Source organism: Ursus americanus, chromosome 6 (genome assembly GCF_024610735.1).
Source record: "Ursus americanus isolate L20-20 chromosome 6, mUrsAme1.1.p, whole genome shotgun sequence".
Classification (NCBI taxonomy): domain Eukaryota; kingdom Metazoa; phylum Chordata; class Mammalia; order Carnivora; family Ursidae; genus Ursus; species Ursus americanus.
This window is the reverse complement of record NC_142132.1, coordinates 272,826-291,148: the sequence shown is the minus strand read 5'-3', so window position 1 is coordinate 291,148 and position 18,323 is coordinate 272,826. Positions and strand designations below refer to the sequence as shown.

Here is an 18,323-nt window from a genome sequence, read left to right as displayed (position 1 = left end):
TACAGTCCTGGCCCAAGGGGCTAAGTGGGGACTTGGCTCCTTGCGGCACGTGGCCCATCACCCCCGAGCCCAGTACCTGCTGAATGAGCAGCCGTGACGCTCCGTGTGCAGTGTGTTTCTGGGAGGGCCCTGAGAATGGAGCTCAAAACCCCCACTGTCACTTGCACAGATGAACATTCTGGATTTCCCCAACCTTGCCAGCACGATTAACAATTATTACCAGAAGTCCTGCAGACGTACCACGAGACTTCTGACCTGCACTCAGGCTGCCTTTGCAGCACTGGCTGGGGCCGGGCCTCAGGACCCTAGAAGCCATGGTAGAAACCTCATGGCACTGCCACAGTCACGCCCCAGCTGGGACATGGCGCCTTCTGACGCCAGGGCACCGGTCATCTCAGGAGAACAGGTGAAGGGCTCCCCTAGGGAGATCTGGGTCCCGCCCTCCCTGGTCAGCCAGGCCCGTGGTGCGGACCCCTACCCGGTCTCCCCTTGGTGACAGACAGGTGTGTGTGGGAGCTGTGGCCGGGGTAGGCACCAGGGTCAGCTGTACAGCAGGGCCAAAGTGAGCCAGCTTGGAGGGGATCCCACGCCAGGTCCACAGAGCAGGGAGGCCGCAGTCCAGCAGATGGCTGGAGGAGGTGGGGAGGGGCAGAGGGGTGTGAGTCCCTGGTGGGACCGCCCCCAGTGCCTGGGTCTGCGTGGAGCAGGGCTGCGGTTCAAGGCCTACACATCACTTTCAAGCCCAGCCTTGTTTACCCCACCTGCTGCCAACAGAGAGGAAGCAGGTCACAGGGATACTGGTCGGGGGGGCTGGTAGGGGCTGCTGGTTGTAGGTGAGCAGTTCACCACCTTCCCAGAGTTTTATCTGCTCTGCGGTGCTGTCAACACACCTGCCCCTCCTCCTTCCCTGGTTGGGCATCAACATGCATGTCCCCATAACTGTGCAGGGGTCATGGTGCTGCAGCTGACCAGGCCTCTGGAGGCCTGCCCAGAGGAGGGTGGGGCCAGGAGGTGAGGCCAGGCCTGCATCCTGGCCCCTCCACTCCTACCCAGTGTGGGGGGACACAGGGCGTGGGTGTTCCCACCTGGAACAGGGGGTCCTGGCTGCCTCGAGGCCACAGCTGTAAAGTGCCCCAGAATGAAACCCTTGTGTGGCAGGGTGAGGGGCTTCACGCGGGGTGCCTGTTCCAGGCATTGGCCCACCGGGGGTGAGCGAGGTGGGGCCGGTCACCCTGTGTGGTGTCCTGGGCAGGTCCCACTCAGATGAGGGGCAGGGACAGGAAGGACTCTGCCTTGAGCCCCTACCCCTGGTGGAGCCGCTCGGGAGATGAACAGGCGACACAGAGGTCCAGAGCAGATCAGAGGGCAGCGCGGGGTCCTGGGGAGGCCCCTAGGACGGGGTGCCCAGGGCCTGTGCTGCCCTCTGAGCCGCCTTGCGCAGCGCCTCCTTGACCTCCCGGTTCCGCAAGCAGTAGATGACGGGGTTGAGCAGGGGCGTGAGCACTGTGTAGACCACGGACACCAGCTTGTTGAGGTCGAAGGAGTAGATGGCGCGTGGCCGGGCGTAGATGAAGAGGGAGGCCGAGTAGAAGATGACCACCACAGCCAGGTGCGAGGCGCAGGTGGAGAAGGCCTTGTGCCGGCCGGCGGCCGACGGGACACGCAGCACGGTGCTGAGGATGGCGGCGTACGAGAAGACGGTGAGCAGCAGCGGCCCCAGCAGGACCAGCAGCGCCAGGAGGAAGTCCACGAGCTCCGCCACGGACATGTCCGAGCACGCCAGGTTCAGCAGGGGGGACACGTCGCAGAAGAAGTGGTTCATGACGTTGGGGCCGCAGTAGCCCAGGCGCGAGATGAAGAAGACCTTTCCCAGGGAGACGGTGAAGCCCGAGAGCCAGGAGCTGGCGGCCAGGAGGCTGCAGAGGCTGGGGCTCATGACGGCGGGGTAGCGCAGCGGGCGGCAGATGGCCACGTAGCGGTCATAGGCCATGACGCCCAGGAGCGTGCACTCGGTGCAGGCCAGCGCCAGGAAGAAGTACAGCTGTGCCATGCAGCCCGCGAAGGAGATGTGGCGGAACTGGGGCGCCGCCAGGCTGAGCAGCATCTTGGGCACGGTGACGGAGATGTACCACACCTCCAGGAAGGACAGGTTGCTGAGGAAGACGTACATGGGCTTGTGCAGCGGGGGGCTGACACGGATCACGGTGATGATGACCACGTTCTCCGCGACCGTCAGCGTGTAGGCCAGTGTGAACAGCACCAGCAGACACACGTGGAAGCCCAGCGAGCCCGGGAAGCCCACCAGGATGAACTCTGTCACCTCGGAGCGGTTGTCCCCGGCGGACATGGCGTGCGCCACCTGGTGGCAAAGGCGGCGGCTTAGATGCCGGCTGGCGGGTGGGGTGCGGGACGGAGGGGCCCCATCCTACTCTGTACCCACGGCTGGACCTGCGGCATCACACATTTCCTCGCGGCAGTGGTGTGGTGGGGGCCTGTGCACGGAGCCTGGCCTGGGGACCTGCTGACAGGTGTGGATGAGGGCCCACCCCGGGCCTGGCTTGAACCCGCTGTGGGGGAGGCCATGGCCAAGGTCGCCCAGGTCGGAAGAATGGGTGACGTGGGTCAGTGGGCAAGTGAGTGGCCTGGGAGGGACGGGGGAGGGCTGGGTCCGGAGCTGGGCTTCTGCTGTCTTCCCTGGTGAGGGGAAAGGCACCTGCTGCCCAGAGACGTGGCTTCCTTGTCTATACTCGAGATGAGAGCCCCAGGACTCGCCCTGCAGGTTAAGAGGAGATGTTCCACACCTCCGGGAGGGATGGGTGCTGAGGAGGACCTACATGGGCTTGTGCAGCGGAGGGCCGATGCGGATCACGGCCGCTCTTGGGGCGCCTGTTCCCTAGGAGAATTCAGCATCCCAGAGAGTTGGAGGGAGGCGGGAGGCCGAGTTTCCCACCCTGGGTTCCCCTGACACCCTGGCCGAAGCTGAAGCCCCTCTTTGGGACCTGCCCTCTGCCACCGCACCCCACGTGCAGCTCCCGTCTGGTTCTGCCCAAGCCGCGCGGAAACAGCCACGGCTGTGCAGGGAGGTTCTCAGGGCTGCAATCCTTGTGCTCCCTGATTCCAGCCCCTGCAGGGACAGCCGAGGGATTGAGAGGGGCAGGGTTGGTGGACAGCTTCCTTGCTGCTACAGGAACTGTTTTCACAGGATTGAAAGGGCCAGATCCTCAAAACAGAAGTGAGCTTCCTTCACCCCTGCCCTACAGCAGTGGCCTGGGTCTCCCCCTTCTGCCCACCCATGGGTTTGCTGGCTCAGGGTCTCCCCAAAATGTGGCTGAACCCTGTTCTACACCCTGCCCCACATCAGCCTGTGCTCTCCGTTCTCGGAACGTTCCCGCAGGTCACAGGCTGTGCTTCCAGATCTCCAAAACCCATTTATTTTTTATTTTTATTTTTATTTTATTTTTTAAAGATTTTATTTATTTATTTGACAGAGAGAGAGACAGCCAGCGAGAGAGGGAACGCAAGCAGGGGGAGTAGGAGAGGAAGAAGCAGGTTCCCAGCGGAGGAGCCCGATGTGGGGCTCGATCCCAGGACTCTGGGATCACGCCCTGAGCCAAAGGCAGACTCTTAACGACTGAGCCACCCAGGAGCCCCTCCAAAACCCATTTAAAAACCAATGCACTCGTTTGTAGTGTGGCTGGGGTTTTAGCTTCTTACCTGCAATCCGAGGGCCTCGGAACATGGCCCTGAGTGGGTCCGCACACTTGACGTGGGTGTAACAGCTAAACAAGCTGGCTGACATAGGGGAGAATGGATTTGGAGGACAAAAACCCTAGACTCTTGCTCAGGCTCTGTTCTGCATCTCGCTGTTGTGAGCCGTCAGAGGACATCCCCCACACCAGGCCTTGTCCGCCGAGGCCTCAGACCGAGCTTGGGGCTGAGCAGGGTGTAGCCGGTGGCCCTCCTTCCCTGATGGAGTAGAAGCCCTAGAGCACAGCTGCCCTGGCCCCCCACCCCCATCCCTTTTTGGAAAGGCCCTTGAGCCTAGAATCTGGCAGAGAGCCTGTCCCCACCCCCAGGCCCCAGCTCATGTCCCCATTCTCAGCTTCCTGCCTCCTCCCAGGACTGCAGAACTCCCCAGGGCTCCTCCTGGCCTCTGCCCTCGAGTGGCCACAGGCCCCCTTGCCTCTCTGCCCCGCATGCTGCCCAGTATCTGCTTGAAGCCTGCGGGTACACACAGTTCTCACTCTGCAAAGGTTTCAAGAGGCAGCAGAGCCCAGAGCTCCAGGATGTGGGCTCTGGGATGGGCGGCTCAGGTTCAAACCCCATCCTCCCCAGCCACCTGTGTCTGGGACAGGACGTCTGCCCTCTGTGCCTCAGATCCCTCAGCTGCCCCATGGGACATGGCAGAACCCTTGCTGGGCTGTCCTGGCCTCGGCAGCTGGCAGGAGGCCGTGGGGGATGCCCAAGCTCTGAGGACCTCAGAAAGCCTGCGCACCTGCTACACTCACTCAGGTGGGCCTGGTGGCCCCGGTGGGCAGTGGTGACTGTGCGGCAGGAGGGGGCCTGGTCAGGTCTTGGTGGGGTCAGCCTCCTGTAGCTGGGGCCCTGGGTAAAACCACCTCTGGGTCCCTCTATCTCTCCCCCACTATGGCTCCTGGTGACCCCGGGAGTGTCTGCTCCGATCTGCCCCCGATTAGCGGTCAGACTTGGAACACACGTCTACCCTCGTCCAGGGCCAAGAGGGAGCAAAACCATCACCTTCGCTGAAGGAGCAGGAGAACAGTGTTTCATCAGGAGCCCTGAATCCCGCAGACAGGAGGAGACAAATAGCCCCCAGGCTCCCCTGTGATGCTCTGACGCACGTGCTTCCCAAACTTCACACGGGTACACAGTCCCACGTACCCTCCCCCAAACGCAGATCCACGCGGGGCACCCAGGCATCCTGAGTCAAAGGCACACCAGCGTGCACAGCCAGACCCACAGGCCCCTAATGCGGCAATCCATACGGACACCAGGCTCCTGCCAGGTGGACAGGCACCTGCACATCCATGTGCCCCCGGCGGATCCCGATCTAGCACAGAGACACGGGCACCCAGGCCTCAGACGCACGGTTCCCCCGCACACACCCCGCGCTGCCCAGCAGACAGCCGCCGAGCCCCGCCTGAGCCTGAGGAGCCATACACTCCTCACAGAAACACGGGCCAATAGCTGAGACACAGGGTTAGACCCCCAAACCACAGATACCCTGCCCCTCACAGAGACACGGGCTCAAGTCGGACATGTGCGGCAACAGATCCCAGACACGCTTGCTGCCCTCATCACATGCACGGGCGCGCACAGATACGCTCGCGCACAGACGCTCACGCGGGCGCGCACGGATACGCTCGCGCACAGACGCTCACGCGGGCATACACAGACACGCTCACGCACAGACGCTCACGCGGGCGCGCACGGACATGCTCGCGCACAGACGCTCACATGGGCGCGCACGGATACGCTCGCGCACAGACGCTCACGCGGGCATACACAGACACGCTCACGCACAGACGCTCACGCGGGCGCGCACGGATACGCTCGCGCACAGACGCTCACGCGGGCATACACAGACACGCTCACGCACAGACGCTCACGCGGGCGCGCACGGATACGCTCGCGCACAGACGCTCACGCGGGCATACACAGACACGCTCACGCACAGACGCTCCCGCGGGCGCGCACGGACATGCTCGCGCACAGACGCTCACATGGGCGCGCACGGATACGCTCGCGCACAGACGCTCACGCGGGCATACACAGACACGCTCACGCACAGACGCTCCCGCGGGCGCGCACGGACATGCTCGCGCACAGACGCTCACGCGAGCGCGCACAGACACAGGCCTGCACGAGACACAGGCACGTGCACCTCTCGGCTCTCACCTGCGCAGAGATGGACAGTTTGAGCCAGCAGATGTGGGTGGAAGTACCAGCCCTGCCCCACCCCCTGCTCTCAACCCCCAACCCCGACTTCTCACCTATGGAGGGGAAGGTCTCACCGCTCTTCTCGGCTTTCCCGAGGACTCAGTGCTGCTCTGGACAGGGACTTAGCCAATGGGGTTCACTACCTGGTCGTTGAGCGCTGAGAGGGGGCTCAGCACGAGAGCGGACGGAGGCCGACCGTGAGCTCTCGGCTGAAGTTAGCACCGGCTGCTGGCCCCGTGGACCTCTCCCTGCCTGGGCTGCCACATACCCTGGGACCGTCTAGGTCCAGGACGGAGCTTGGAAGATAGCAAACGAGGTAAGCCTGGCCGCAAGGACCCCTCCTCACAACAAAAGAGCCCTCCCGTCAGCGATGGCAGTGACGCTCCAGACAAGCGGGGTCTCCTGCCCTCATTTCATAGGAGCGGGAGTCAGGTTTTGGGGGAAAGTACAAGGGACCCCCCAGTCTGCGGCTGTTGGGAACATCCCCTCTGCATGGGGAGAGCCCCGGCAGCCCAGGAGCCCACGAGCCCACACCCCCTACCACCAGGCCACCCGTGTGTTTCTAAAAGGTACCTGGTGGCAAATGGGAAGCTTACCTCAGCCCTCGCTCCCTTCTCACTGGAGAGGAGCTCTCGGGAGCCAGGGCCAGAGGCGGGGCAGTACCTGGGCTGGGCAGGGGAGCACGGCTCCTTCCCTCCCCGCTGTCCCAGGGGCTGGTGCACCAATAGCTCCTCCTGGGAAGCCCCTCGGGCCTCTGCTCAGGGACTCTCCTCCCCTAGGACCAGGCTTGTCAGCCAAAATGGCCAGAATCGGAGGCCATATGGAACCTGGGCCCCTCCCTGGCTGCCCTCACGGGGGAGGGCAGGTGTAATCTGGTAGGGGTGGGATGTGGGTCCAGGCGGTCACCCTTACCCCCCAGCAGCTGCTTGGTGCCACAGAGGGGCCCACGTAGAAATCTCTGCCCCCACCCCTGACCAGAGCTGCGTCCCAGACCCTGCTCTCCTGAGTGGGCTCCATGCTGCCTCCTGAGTGCTTGGGGTGAGGCTCCAGTCCTACCTCATGGCCACCTACCTCCCTGATCTCCAGCCGGTCACCGCGAGGGCCCACAAGGTGCACAGAGAAACCCCTTGGTCCACTGTGAAGAGGCCCAAGCAGCAGCTGCCTCTGTCCCGTGGGAAGCGAGAGGAAGGTGCCCAGGACCCCACACGGGGGCTCCAGTCCTTCCCTGCCACGTGGGGTCCAGTGTCTGCCCACACTGTGCAGTCAGTCTCTGCTCAGCCAGGGAAGGGATCCTGCAGGCCATGGGGGACAGCTGACCAGCCCCGGAGAGCTGGGGTCTTGGCCTCAGTGGAACCCCGATCTCTGGGGCTGCCCCGTCTCGTGGCCCAGGGTGGGCACAGGTTGACCTTGTGTTCCTGGGTCTCCGAGTCATTTTACAGAAGTCACATCAACTTACCATCCCGCTCAGGCTGACTCTGGACTCTGGATGCCGCACCCAGCAGTCAAGTTCCTGTGTGTGGGGCTCCGGGGCTGGAGGGAACAGACAAGGGGAAGGTGAAGTGTGCCGTGGCCAGCAGGGACCGGGAGGAAATCTGGGGCCCAGTCACAGCATGTACAGAATCCTGGAGATAGCCAGAAAGAGAGCGTGGGCGGAGGGAACAGGCACTGTACAGGCTAGGGAGGGGGGAGAGTGGGGGAGGGGAGTGGGGTGCATGGGGGAGGGGACGTGCCCTCCATGTGTGGGGGCCGAGGGGAAGGGGGCATGCTGGGATGGGCCTGGACTCAGAGAACTGGGGAGGGGTTGGCTGCTGAGCTCTGGGGTGGGCCCATGGCCTGGTGGTGGCCCTGAGAGGTGCAGGGTTCTGGGCAGAGCAAGGCTGCTGGGGAGAACAGACTGGTGGGGTCCAGGTGGGCTGCACTGATCACTGCGGTGGGGTGGGATGTCACTGGGTTTGCTGATGGATCGAGGGCATGTGTGGAAGAGCGAGGAGTCCAAAGGTGTGGGATTGGTGGGTTTTGGAGGGCGGCAGGGGGGCCTTTAGGAGTGTTTTCGGTGTGCAAATTTTGAGATGAGGGGAGGTTAGGTGGGGGCGTGGACATGTGTGTCTGGAGCTCAGAGCCTCTCTGGAGGTGGACATTTGGGGTCCGCTGGGCGTGAGGCTGAGAGGAGGACCAAGGACTGGGGTCTCCCGCAGATGAGGGTATGGGATGAGGAAGGAGCAGGGGGCAGGGGAGCAGGGGGCAGGGGGGGTGGGATGAGGAAGGAGCAGGGGCCAGGGTGGGCGGGCTGCGGACATGAGTCAAGATGGCCAGGCTCTTTTCCAGGGCTGTAAGCGACCTTCAGCTGGCCTGGTGAGGGGCCTCGAGCATGTTGGAGCTGGGCTCTTCAGACTGCAATCTGAGGTGACCGTGAACGTGGCCTGAGCAAGTGACCAAGGGAGGACACTCAGATACGCTGCTGGTCCGTGTGTCCACACTGTCAGCCCTATACCATCCCTTCCCATTGGGCCTTGGGGCCCCAGAGCTGCTGTGGCTCCTGGGCAGGGCTGATCACCCTCGGGGCCTCGCTGCCCTGGGTTCCGCCTTGGCCAACCAGGCTGCTTTGCAGAGAAGTGGCTGGAAACTTCCAGGGGAGGAAGCTCTCTTACTCACGAGAATGCCCCAGCCCCTGCCCTGGCCTGCTCAGGGCTTTCTGCCCTGGTGCAATTCTGCACCCCCCCCCCCGCCCCCTCCCAGGAGCCTCGTCCAGTAGTGAGGTCGGGTGGCTCTCTGCAGGGTGTGTTCAGGCAGAGTGTGTCGGACTGCTGGACTTCTTGCTGGTTGGTTGATTTTGGTGGGTGGTTGGAGATTTTCTTCCTGGGAATCCCAGCACCCATGGCAGCGCTCCTCACAGTTCCCCAGCTTCCTGTTTCCCCACGTCATCTCAGCCCCTTTCCACAGACACCCCTGGCTTCCCATGGCCCAGAACTTCACCTCTGCATCCAAGGTGTGGAGATGAAGGTCCTGCCCATTTCTCATGTCACTCCCACAGCACCCCTAGTCCTACCGCAGTGGGTACCCAACACCTGGACCTGCCACCCCTCCCACCCTCCAGGGTCACTGTTCACCCCTGTCCCCTGCAGAGTCCCCAGCGTGAGCTCCAGCAGCCCACCCAGTCCTCTGCGCCCCAGGCAGGCTTCCCAAACCCTACAGCCCCCACCCCCTTCTCAGAAAACCAGCCAAGGGGCAGGGACTCTGACTTCCTGCTTCCCCCACAGAGACCTTATCTGGATCCACATGCAGCCTGGGGGCTTTCCTGCTCCAGGCTGTGCGAGCTCTGGACCCCTCCCTGGTCTTTGCCGCCGTCTCCACCTTCTTTCTTTCTGCCTTTGTGAACAGCAGAGACACCGGCCTCCGGCCTCCTGTCCTAGAAGTGAAAGGGGAGGAAGCCTTAGCCGGGCAGCCTACCCCCTCTGCCCCCTGGAAGCAGCACCCGTGGGCCCTCACCCCACTTCTTGCCCACCCTAGTGCCCCTGTCAGCTGGGCAGGAGGCCTCCCCGCCTGTCACTGGCCTTTGAGAAGTGGAGAGTCCACTCCTAACCGTGCTCTCTGCTTCTGTCCACGCTGGCTGACCTGTGTTGGAGACCCGCACAGCCGCATTACTGCTAACCCCACTGGGGCACCAGGACCCTGCTCCTAGCTGACGTGGCAGCCACTCCCGCCCGTTCGGGGTTCCATGTAAATTTTAGGGTCATTTTGTCAGGTTTAGGCTGTCTCCCTCAGTAGTTAATTTGGGGAAATTTAATGTCTTTGCAAGATTGGGTCTTCTGACCCATAAACTGGGTGTATTTTTCCTCCTTGCTTAAACTTTGCTGTGATGTGTCTCAGTTTTCTGTGTAAACGTTTTCCACATCTTTCATTAGAGTAATTCCTAGGTATTTAATATTTTTGTTGCTTTTATAAGTGGTAGCTTTTTAAAAGAATTCCTTTTCTGTTTGTTGCTCTTAGTAGAAAAACAATTGCTTTTGGTTTATTAGCTGTGCCCTGTGAGCTTGCTAGACTCATGGATTCTACTCAGCGTCTGCAGATTCTTCTGGATTCCTTTCATTCCCGGTGGCATCGTTTGTGGGCCATGAGGGCGTTGCCCTCATTTCCAGTCCTAATGACTTCCTTCTCGTAACCCACTGCACTGGTGAAGGCCCCAGGGCAGGGCAGGGCCGGACCTAGTGGGGGGGGGGCAGCCCTCTGCTGTCTCCGGTCTCTGACTCAGTTTCGGAGAGCTGGAGGCTTTCTGTGGTTGTGGTTTGATACTTGTTATCAGATTGAGGGAGTTCCCCGCTACTTCTACTTTGCAAAGTATTTATTAATTGTAATACATTCTTTAATATAAAACTTTTTGCCTCTCTTAAGGGGATAATGTAATTTTTCTCCCTTAGTATTTCAGTGTGTCAAATTACAATGATGGATTTTCTAATGGCAAACCAACTTTGCAGTCCTGGGAAAAAGCCAGTGTGGGCACCATTACTATGCTTTATACACATTGCCGATTCTGTTGGTTCTGGGCACAGGGTTTTCTTTGTGCGAGGATAAGCTTTCTTTAAAAACAGCATTATCGAGCTACAAATGGTGTACAAGGAATAGCACGTATTTGAAATGTACGATTTGATTAGTTTTGACCTATGTATAGACCCGTGAAACCGATACCACAATCAACAGCCTGTACATTTCCACCCCCAAAGTCTCCCCCTTCCTGTCCCTCCCCGCACTACCTCTCCTGGCGGCCACTGACCTGCTTTCTGTCGCCGTACGTTAGTTTGCATTTCACAGAAATTTATGAGTGGAGAGGACGTGGAGGGACTGAAAGCACTTTGGACAGCAGTGTGGGCACGTCATAGTGACTTGCACACGCCCCTGCCCAACGACCCCACCACTCCACTCCTAGGTGCTTACTTCAGAGAAATGAAAATACGCGTCCACCCGAGGCCTTGTGCAAGAATGTTCTTAATGGTCTCATTTCTAGTAGCCCCAAACTGAGCACCGCAGGAAATCCACACGGGGACCGTCCCTAGAGCTGGTTCAGATCTCAGTGCGGTGCGCGTTCTCTTTGCGTGTCCGTGCAACTCAGTCTCATCACGTGCACACGTTCAGGCGAGACCCCCGCGATCCCGCCGATGCCCTGGTGCTGCCCTTTCCAGTCACGCCCCTCCACCCCCAGGGACCTACCCGCGGGTCTCTTCTTCGTCTCCTGTTGCTTCAGGGATGTTACATAAATGGGATCACGCAGCATGTACCCTTGAGATTGCGGTTTTCGTTCAGCATCATTCCTCGTTCGTCTCCCTTGTTTTGTGCGTATCAGTAGCTCGTCCTCGTCTGCTGCTGAGTGCTGCTCCACGCAAGGGTCTACCCCTGACCCGCCGAGCGGCGGGAAAGCGCTCCCGGCCTCTGGCCACTGTGAAGAAGGCTGCATGAGCATCAGGGTACAGGCTTCTGCGTGAGCATGAGGTTTTGCTGCTCTGAGGCCAAGGCCCGACGGCGTCGTGGTCCCCGAGTCCTGGGGCTGAGAAAGAGCGGCCACGCTATTGAGAGCCCCTGTGGCTCTGCCATGCACATTCCCACCAGCAGTGTGGAGTGATTAAGTTTCCTGACTTCTTGCCAGCATTTGGTATTATCACTAAGTTTTTAAAAAGCCATTCTGGTAGTTCTGTAGTGATGTCTTATTGTGGTTTTAGTTTGCATTTACTTAACAGCTGAAGAAGGCCAACGTCTTTCCATGTCCTTATGTGACACATCTGTATGTCTTCTTTGGTGAAATGACTATGCGTGCCCATTTTCTAAGTGAATATTTTTTTATGTTGAGTTTTTAGAGTTTTTTTTAATACTTTGAATGCAAGTCTTGCATTGAATATGTGATTTGCAAATATTTTCTCCCAGCATATAAGTATTTTCACAATACTTTCGCAAAGCAAAGATTTTTAATTTTTACAAGGTTCAGTTTAATTTTTTGTAGAATTTTGCTTTTGATGTCAAATTAAGAATGCTTTGTCTCATCGTAGGTCCCAAAGATTTTATTATTTTTTTTCTAGAAGTTTAATAGTTTTACATTTGACATTTAAGCCCATCATTCTTTTGGAATTAGTTTTTGTATAAGATATGAGGGTTAGGTTGAGTTCATTTCTTTGGAGAAATTATAAATTGTATTGCATTTTTTACTGAGGGTTCCGCCTGCTCATTGTTAGTGTGTGGGATTACACCTGAGTTTTGTGTTCGATCTCGTGTCCTATGATCTTACTGAAGCCACTTATTACTTCTAGGAGTTCTATTTTTGTAGACTTCGTGGGATTCTCTACATAAATAATTGTGTCATCTGTAAAAAGTTATATTTTTTATTTCTTCCTTTCCAACACGTATGCTTTTAGTTCTTTTTCTTGCCCCGTTGCCCTGGCTGAATCTTCTAGTGCTTTGGTGAGTGAGGGCGGTGACAATGGGCATCACTACACCGCATTCCCGATCTTAGGGGAGGACATTCAGTCTTTCAGCATTAAGGATGATGTAAATTGCAGAGAATTTTTGGTAGATATTCTTTATGAGATTGAGAAAATTCCCCTCTATTCTTAGTTTTCTGAGAGTTTTTTAATTACTCTGAATGGAGTGTGAATTTTGTCAAAACCTATTCTGCTCATTTCATACGATCGTAAGATTTGTCCTCTTTCGCCTGTTGATGAGATGACCGACGATGACTGATTCTCAACACTGAATCAGTCTTGCGTGCCTGGAATAAATCCACTAGTTGTAGTGGGTGATTCTTTTTATGTCTTGATTATGCTTGTTGAAGTTTTGTTGAGGATTTTGCCTCTCAGTTCGTTAGAGGTATTGGTCTGTGGTTTTCATTTTCAGTGCTACCTTTGGTTGTAGTTTCAGGGTAATTCTTGTCTTATAAAATGAGTTGAAAAGTGGTCCATCTTATTTTTAGAAGAGATTGTGTGAAGTTGGTGTATTCTTTTTTAAATGTCTGGTAAAATTCTCGAGTGGAACCATCTTGGCCTAGAGATTTCTTTTTTAGGAATTTTTAGACTTTATTTTTTAGAACAGTTTTAGATTTAAACAAAAATAGAGAAGCTACCCCAGACACACCAGATGCAGTTTTATTATCATTAACATCTTACATTACTGTGGTATATTTGCTACAATTAATGAACCGATATTGACACATTATTATAAACAGAAGTCCGTAGTTTATTCAGATTTCCTTAGTTTTTACCTAACGTTCTTTCCCTGACTTAGGATCCCATCTAGGGTACCACGTTATGTTTAGTTTGTATGTCTCCTTAGGCTCTTCTTGGCTGTGATGGTTTCTCACACTTTCCTTGGTTTCGATGACCTTGACAGTTTTGAAGAGTACTGCTCAGGTATTTTGTAAGACGCCCTTTTACTGGAATTTCTCTGCTCTTCTTCCCATTAGATCACAGTTATGGGCTTTTTTGGAGGCAGATCACAGAGGTGACGTGCCATTGTCATCCCATATGGTCAAGAGTATACGTATCAAGATGGTGCATGGCTGTTGGTGTTGACCCTGATCACATGGCTGAATTGTGTTTGTCAGGTGTTTTCCACTGAAGAGCTGTTCCTTTTCTCCCCTTTCTATACTTCACTCTTTGGAGGAAGACATTAGGCAGGCCCACACTTAAGGAGCGGGAAACTATGTGCTCCTTCCTTGAAAGCAGAATATCTACACAAATTATTTGGAATTCTTCTGCATGGGAAATGAATCTCTTCTCCCCCTTTATGTATTCAGTCATTTTTTTATGTCAGTATGACTCATGGGTGTGTATTTTACCCTTTGGGTTATAATCCAATATTGACCGATGGATCATTGCTCAAATTGTTCCAGCTTTGATCTTTGGGAACTCTTCAGTCAGCCCCTATGCACGTTTGCCATACCCCCTCATCAATGTTTCCAATTTTCTGTTACTGTTTATTTTTTTTTATTTTTTATTTTTTAAAGATTTTGTTTACTTATTCGACAGAAATAGAGACACCCAGTGAGAGAGGGAACACAAGCAGGGGGAGTGGGAGAGGAAGAAGCAGGCTCGTAGCGGAGGAGCCTGATGTGGGGCTCGATCCCATAATGCAGGGATCACGCCCTGAGCCGAAGGCAGACGCCTAACCGCTGTGCCACCCAGGCGCCCCTGTTACTGTTTATTTTTGATCACTTCTTTACTTTCCGACATTACAAGATGCTCCAGGCCCACCTTCTAGATTTCCTACCCCAGTCTTAGGATCAGCCGCTTCTCCCAGGTGTCCTGTTTCCTTTTACTGAGGATGATGTTAGATGCCAAGATCTGGGCACTGGGGCACCACTGCTTCCAGGCCTCTCAGTTGGCAGAATGAAGAAATACATGTGTGAGTGCACATCCCTATGCACACATCTGTATAGGAGTATACACACATACACACATCTGCAGTGTTTCTGTGTGTACCATCTGTACCCATATTAAGCTGAACACAAGGTCTTACTGACAGCTCCATCTCTAGTCCACCACCATGTGGGTCGTTCCAGCCTCCTTCCCTGCTGATCTGTGAATGGCAATTCTAACGGTGAGGACTCTGGATTCAGAAGCATTTTGATGACAGAAACTTAGTTTCTTTTATAGCTTTGTGTATCTATTTCATCTGGCTGAGTTTTAGTAGTTTGTGGTTTTCAGGCAATTGGTCCATCTTTTCTTTTTTCTTTTTTTTAATTTTAAATAAAAAAAAAATTTTTTTATTATATTATGTTAGTCACCATACAGTACATCCCTGGTTTTTGATGCAAGGTTCGATGATTCATTAGTTGCGTATAACACCCAGTACACCATGCAATACGTGCCCTCCTTACTACCCATCACCGGTCTATCCCATTCCCTACCCCCTCCCCTCTGAGGCCCTCAGTTTGGTCCATCTTTTCTAAGTTGTTGAATTTATGAGTTTAAAGTTGTCCACAGTATTTCTCTCTTATCTTTCTAATTGCTGTTGGGTCTGTTGGTATATCACTTTTTCTATTCTTGGTATTGATTTGGGTCATTTTTTATTTTTGTTAATCTTGCTAGCAGTTTATTAATTTTGTTTTTATATTTTCCAAAAAAACAGCTTTTTGTTTCATTAATTTTTAAAAATTTTGTTCCCGTTTTTAACTTCATTGATTTCTGACTTTATCTTATTATTTCTTTCCTTATGCATATTTTGGCTTTATTTAGCTTTTTTCTCCCTAGATTTTTTTTTTATTAAAGATTTTATTTATTTGTTTGTCAGAGAGAGAGAGAGAGCGTGCGTAGGGGGAAGGAACAGAGGGAGAGGAAGAAGCAGACTCCCCACTCAGCAGGGAGCCCGACGTGGGGCTCGATCCCAGGACCCTGGGATCATGACCTGAGCCAAAGGCAGACACTTAACCAACTGAGCCACCCAGGCGCCCTCCCTAGATTTTTGAGATAGCAATTTAGCTTATGGATTTGAGATCTTTCCTCTCATGTAAATATTAAGCACGTAAACTTCCCTCTTAGCATTACTTTAGCTGCATCCCACAAATGTTGATGTGTTGTTTTCATTTTCATTCACTTCTTTGTATTTTTAAAATTTCCCTTGAGACTTCATCATTGACCCGTGGGTTATTTAGAAGTGTGTTTAATTTCTAAGTGTTTGCAGATTTTTCTTTTGTCTTTCTGTTATTGATTCTGTTATTCTTGTTTGATTCTATTATGGTCAGAAAATATATTCTGTAGGATTTAAATTCTTTTAAGTTTGTTAAGGTTGGTTTTATGTCCTTAGATACAAATGTTGGTGAATGTCCCATGTGTGAAACAAATGTGTGTTCTGCTCTTGTCGCGTGCAGTGTTCTGCAAATGTGAGTTAGATCCTATTGGTTGATGGTGATCAGTTCTTCCGGATCTTGCTGATTTTATCTCCAGTTGTTCTGTCAGTTGCTGTGAGTGACATCTTGAAGTCTCCAACGGGAATTGTGGATTTGTCTACTTCTGTTTTCAGCTTTATCCATTTTTGCTTCATATATTTTGAAGTTCTGTAGTCTGGCAATACACATTTAGGATTGTCCTATCTTTTTGATGGATTCATCCTTATTATTATTATGTAATGTTTCCCATTCTTCCTAGTAATTTTCTTTTATCTGAAAATTTTCTCTGATATCAATATAGCCAACTCCTGTCTTTTTTGATTAATGTTCACATAAAATGTCTTTTCCTTGAAACAGCACGTATTTGGATCATTTCTAAAAATTCACTTTGCCATCATCTGTCCTTTAATTTGTGTATTTAGAACATTTACATTTAAATTATTATTAATGTCTTAGGGCTTGTATCTCCCATTTACTTCTTGTTTCCTGTTTGTTCCCCCATTTCTCACAGATCTGTGTCTTTTTCCCTTCTCTCCCTGTGAGTTCTGTGAACATTTTTCAGACTTCTATTTTGATGTATTAATAATGTTTTTGAGTTTTGTATAATTTTCTTATTGGTTACCTTACATGTAACTTATATAAGATACTATGTGTAACTTACAACAGCCTTCTGGTGTTGCCATTTTAACACTTCAAGTGAAATATTGAAACCTTACTTATATTTAGGTGTTTTTTTTGTTTTTTGTTTTTTTACACTCCCCTACTTTACAAACAGAGCTGTCGGGAGTATCTCCTCTGTGTGCACTGCGTACCACTTCGGGGAGTGCTGTGACATAACACGTGGCTAAAGAAACCCCTGAAGTGAAGGGTGGTCTACTGTGATCACTTCTACTTTACCATCTCATTGCTCTTCCTTCCTTTCTGAAAGTCCCATCTCTTTGTAATCATTTGCTTTCTGATTAGAGGGTTTTCTTTAGCCATTATGTAACAGTATGTCTTCTAGCAAGAAGTTCTCTTGTTTTCCTTCATTCGAGGATGTCTTTATTTCCCCTTAATTTCTGCAGGGTAGTTTCACAGACATAGAACCAGGCTTGACACACCTTCTCATTTGCACTTAAAAACTGGTCTTCCACTACCTGCTGGTCTCCATTTCAGATGAGAAATTTGCTGTCATTCAAATTGGTTTTCCTTTAAAGATAATGTGTCATTTTTCTTTGGCTGTTATTAGGATTTTTTTTTAAATCCTTAGCTTTCAAAATTTTACTTATGATGTCTTTTGGTGTGAATTCTTTGGGTTTATCCTGTTTGCAATTTGCCCAACTTCCTGAATCTGTAAGTTTAGGTCTTGGAAAGTTTTCAGCTATTGTTTCTTCACATTCTTTTCTCTCCTCTCCTTCCTAGATCTCCAATGATAGAAATACTAGCTCTTTTGTTATTGTCCCAGAGATCTCTGAGGCTGTATTAATTTTTTGTCTATTTTCACTCTGTTGTCTACATTAAGTAAATTCTATTTATTTGTCTTCAGTTTGACTGATGCTGTCCTCTGGCATTTCCATTCTACTCTTGAGTCCATTTGATGAGTTTTTTTTTTTTTAAAGGTTTTATTTATTTATTTGTGTGTGAGAGAGAGAGAGAGAGAGAGAGAGAGAGAGAGAGAAAACCCTAGTGGGGGGGAGGGGCTGGGGAAGAAATAGAAGCAGACTCCCTGCTGAGCAAGGGGCCCGACCCTGGGATCATGACCTGAGCCAAAAGCAGATGCTTAACCAACTGAGTCACACAGGAGCCCCCATTTAGTGAGTTTAAAAAAACTTCAGTTGTTGTATTTTTAGTTCTATAATTTCTATTCGGTTCTTTAAAAGAATAACAGCTTTATTGAGAATATAATTCATATACCACAAATGTGTCCTTTAAAAGTGTATAATCCAGTAGTCTTTAGTATACTCAGAATTATACAACAATCACCACTGGCTGATTTCAGAACATTTTCACCTCCCTCAAAGGAAACCCCATACCTATTAGCAGTCATTTCCTCATTTCCAATTTTCTCCTCCTTCCAGCCCCTGGCAAACACTAATTCACTTTCTCTGTCTGTGGATTTGCCTAATCTGGACATTTTATATAAAAGGAGTCATAGTGTGGTCTTTCGTGTCTGACGGCTCTCACTGAGCGTGATGTTTCCAAGCTTCGTCCCACTGTTGCAGGTGTCAGAGCTCCCTCCCTTTCAGTGGCTGCACGATGTTCTGTGCTGTGGATAGATCACCTTTTGTTTATCTGTTTGTCAACTGATGTACATTTAGCTTGTTTCTATTTGTTTATTATGAATAATGCTGCTGTGAACATTTGTATACAGGTTTTTGTGTGGACGTAACTTAATTTCTCTTTGATATGTACTTTGGAGTGGAATTACTGGTTTAACATTATGAATAACTGCCAAACTGTTTTCCAAAGTGGCTGCACCATCTTCCAATCCCGTGAATGTTCCAATTTTTCCACATCCTCA

General features: G+C 52.3%; 1 protein-coding gene across 1 annotated transcript; it reads right to left on the bottom strand.

Moving 5' to 3' along the window:
• Positions 1-1,390: 1,390 nt before the first annotated feature.
• LOC123800071 (olfactory receptor 6B1-like) lies at positions 1,391-2,347 on the bottom strand. The gene has a single exon (XM_045809551.1). The coding sequence runs from the start codon at positions 2,345-2,347 to the stop codon at positions 1,391-1,393; it is 957 nt and encodes a 318-aa protein (XP_045665507.1).
• Between the last annotated feature and the right edge of the window lie 15,976 nt (positions 2,348-18,323).